We start from the raw sequence: 3,161 nt of genomic DNA, 5'->3' as shown, positions 1-3,161 counted from the left end.
CTAGGCTAAAGTGAGGTAAAGCAGGAAATGTGGCAAGGGTTTAAAGGCGTCAGACTGGAGAAAGGACAACTTAGAAAATTTTACAGTTATTGGGCCAAAATTTGATGGGGGTTGGGAGGGGAATACATACAATAGAGGTTACGGGTGGGGATGAGGGGAATACATCGTTGAGAGCAGAGTGGTTGGGAGGGGAAGAGCAGGGGTCCGAAGGTGAAGGAGGGGAAGAGCAGGGGTCCGAAGGTGAAGGAGGGGAAGAGCAGGGGTCCGAAGGTGAAGGAGGGGAAGAGCAGGGGTCCGAAGGTGAAGGACGGAAAGAGCAGGGGTCCGAAGGTGAAGGAGGGGAAGAGCAGGGGTCCGAAGGTGAAGGAGGGGAAGAGCAGGGTTCCGAAGGTGAAGGAGGGGAAGAGCAGGGGTCCGAAGGTGAAGGAGGGGAAGAGCAGGGGTCCGAAGGTGAAGGACGGGAAGAGCAGGGGTCCGAAGGTGAAGGACGGAAAGAGCAGGGGTCCGAAGGTGAAGGAGGGGAAGAGCAGGGGTCCGAAGGTGAAGGAGGGGAAGAGCAGGGGTCCGAAGGTGAAGGAGGGGAAGAGCAGGGGTCCGAAGGTGAAAGAGGGGAAGAGCAGGGGTCCGAAGGTAAAGGACGGGAAGAGCAGGGTTCCGAAGGTGAAGGACGGGAAGAGCAGGGGTCCGAAGGTGAAGGACGGGAAGAGCAGGGTTCCGAAGGTGAAGGAGGGGAAGAGCAGGGGTCCGAAGGTGAAGGACGGGATGAGGAGGGGTCCGAAGGTGAAGGAGGGAAAGAGCAGGGGTCCGAAGGTGAAGGACGGAAAGAGCAGGGGTCCGAAGGTGAAGGAGGGGAAGAGCAGGGGTCCGAAGGTGAAGGAGGGGAAGAGCAGGGGTCCGAAGGTGAAGGACGGAAAGAGCAGGGGTCCGAAGGTGAAGGAGGGAAAGAGCAGGGGTCCGAAGGTGAAGGAGGGGAAGAGCAGGGTTCCGAAGGTGAAGGAGGGTTATCGTGGACCTGTCGTTTGCCTCCCCCTCGGTTGCCGACAGAGTCGCCAACTGGAGGGTAGAGGACGGGGTGGAGACTCTATCGGACCACAACTATGTCCGATTTGAGGTCTCCACATCCCCGGTGGCCGCGATGGCACCTCCCCAGGGTCCAAATCGCCTCCCACGTTGGTGTCTCACCCAAATGGACCGGGAGTTGGTCAAAGAGGCCTCCATTATTGTACGGTGGGCCTCTTCCGGAGATGAGAGGGACACCAGTGTGGGGGAACGGGCGGAGCAGCTGCGCGCGGACCTCACTGAGGTCTGCGACTCTGCAATGCCGAGGGCGCGTGGATGGCGCCGCCGTAAACGGGTGTACTGGTGGTCGGACGAGATCGCGGTCCTACGTATCGCCAGTCACCGAGCCCGCAGGGACTATGTCCGGTGCCGTAGGCGGAACGGACTGGACGTAGTTCTGGAGGAGCAACTGCGGGAGGTTTACGGCCAGGCCAAGAGGGCCCTTCAGCTGGCCATAAGCCGCGCCAAGGAGCGTGCCCGGGAGGAACTGCTGGAGGGCCTGAGTAGGGACCCCTGGGGACGCCCTTATCGCGTGGCGAGAAGGAAGCTCCGTAACCAGGGACCCCCAGTAACCCAGACCCTCCAGCCGGAGCTCTTGCGGAGCGTCGTCGAGGGACTCTTCCCGGACTCCCAGGGACATGTCCCTCCAACGATGGTACCCCAGGCCGGAAGGGGCTCCACCCCCCTGGATGATAGCGGTTCTGTTCCGCTGATCACCGGGGAGGAGATGGACGTAGCCCTTGGCCGCCTCCGGTCCAAGAAGACGGCACCTGGACCGGACGGTATCCCGGGTCGGGTCATATTCACGACCAGGGAGTACTTTGAGGCAAGACTCCGGGAGGGCTCCAATATGGGTGCACGCATTGTCTCCGCAGAATATCACACTCCTGCGGAGACCGCAACGCGTAATCGCGGTGCGTGCGATCCGGGGCTACCGTACGGTGTCTTGGACGGCATCCACACTTCTTGCTGGCGACCCGCCGTGGGACCTGCAGGCTGAGGTGCTTGCACAGATGCACCGCTACCGGTCAAGTGTGAGGACTCGAGGGGAAAGACCAGGACCCGAGGAGATTGGGAGACTCCGTACCCTCGGAAGGGAGGTCCTGGTCCAGAGATGGAGAGAAGACCTCGAGTCCCCGGTGGCGGGCATCTGGACGGTGGAGGGCATCCGGCCCCACCTAGAGCGGTGGCTGAAGCGGCGCCATGGCGCGCTGACGTATCGCCTCGTGCAGATGCTTACCGGACACGGCTGCTTCGGTAAATACCTGCACGGGATCGCGAGGAGGGAGGCCTCGCCGATCTGTCATGAGTGTGACGCGCCTGAAGACACGGCGCTCCACACCTTGGCAGTATGCGCGTCATGGGCCCCGCAAAGACACGCAATGGTGTCACTCCTGGACGGTGACCTCTCGCTGCCAAGTGTTATCAATCTGATGCTCGGCAGCGAGGAGGGATGGTCTACTGTCGCCTCCTTCTGCGAAGCCGTAATGGGCTTGAAGGAGGCCTCGGAGAGGGAGAGAGAGCAGGCGGCTGATGCTCTTCCCCTTCGAAGAAGGAGAACAGGTGGCAGGAGGCGCAGATATGCGCACCTAATGCCACCTCCGTAGACACCATTGCGTGCCTCCGACGAGTGCGCCGGGGCGTCAAAGTTGCATGCGACCGCGATCCTTTGACGCTCCAACTTGGGCGCGGGCGGCTACGCTGGGTTTTAGTGGGTATTCTGGCTGATACATCATCGGCCAGCGAGTCCCACATACCCTGCTGGAGGCTGCACAGTTTTGGCTGCGCAGCCTCCGGGAGGGATGCCTAAACGCATTTCCCAGCGACAAAAAAAAAAAAAAAAAAAAAAAAGGTTAGGTTAGGTTAGGTTAGGTTAGGTTAGGTTAGGTTAGGTTAGGTTAGGTTAGGTTAGGTTTTTTTTTTTTTTTTGTATCCCGCTGGTGGGAAATGCATTTACGCATCCTGTTCTGGAACTACGTTCCGAAGGCGGACCGTAGTTCCAGCCCAGGTATGTAGGACTCCTGGGCTGTGACGATACCCAGACTACCCACTAAAAACCACCAGCGGTCCTACCAAACTGTCGTTATTAATTATACGACATC

General features: G+C 59.7%; 1 protein-coding gene across 1 annotated transcript; it reads left to right on the top strand.

Annotated features, from left to right (window-relative positions):
- Window positions 1–2,072: 2,072 nt before the first annotated feature.
- On the top strand, window positions 2,073–2,612 carry LOC120634609 (the record flags this gene model as incomplete). Its single annotated transcript, XM_039905340.1, has 1 exon — window positions 2,073–2,612. A coding segment is annotated over exon 1 (540 nt), but the record flags the coding sequence as incomplete, so codon positions are not given.
- Window positions 2,613–3,161: the final 549 nt, after the last annotated feature.

This window comes from Pararge aegeria, chromosome 24, assembly GCF_905163445.1.
Source record: "Pararge aegeria chromosome 24, ilParAegt1.1, whole genome shotgun sequence".
Classification (NCBI taxonomy): domain Eukaryota; kingdom Metazoa; phylum Arthropoda; class Insecta; order Lepidoptera; family Nymphalidae; genus Pararge; species Pararge aegeria.
The sequence above is the reverse complement of the archived record's forward strand: the minus strand, read 5'-3'. Positions and strand labels throughout refer to the sequence as shown.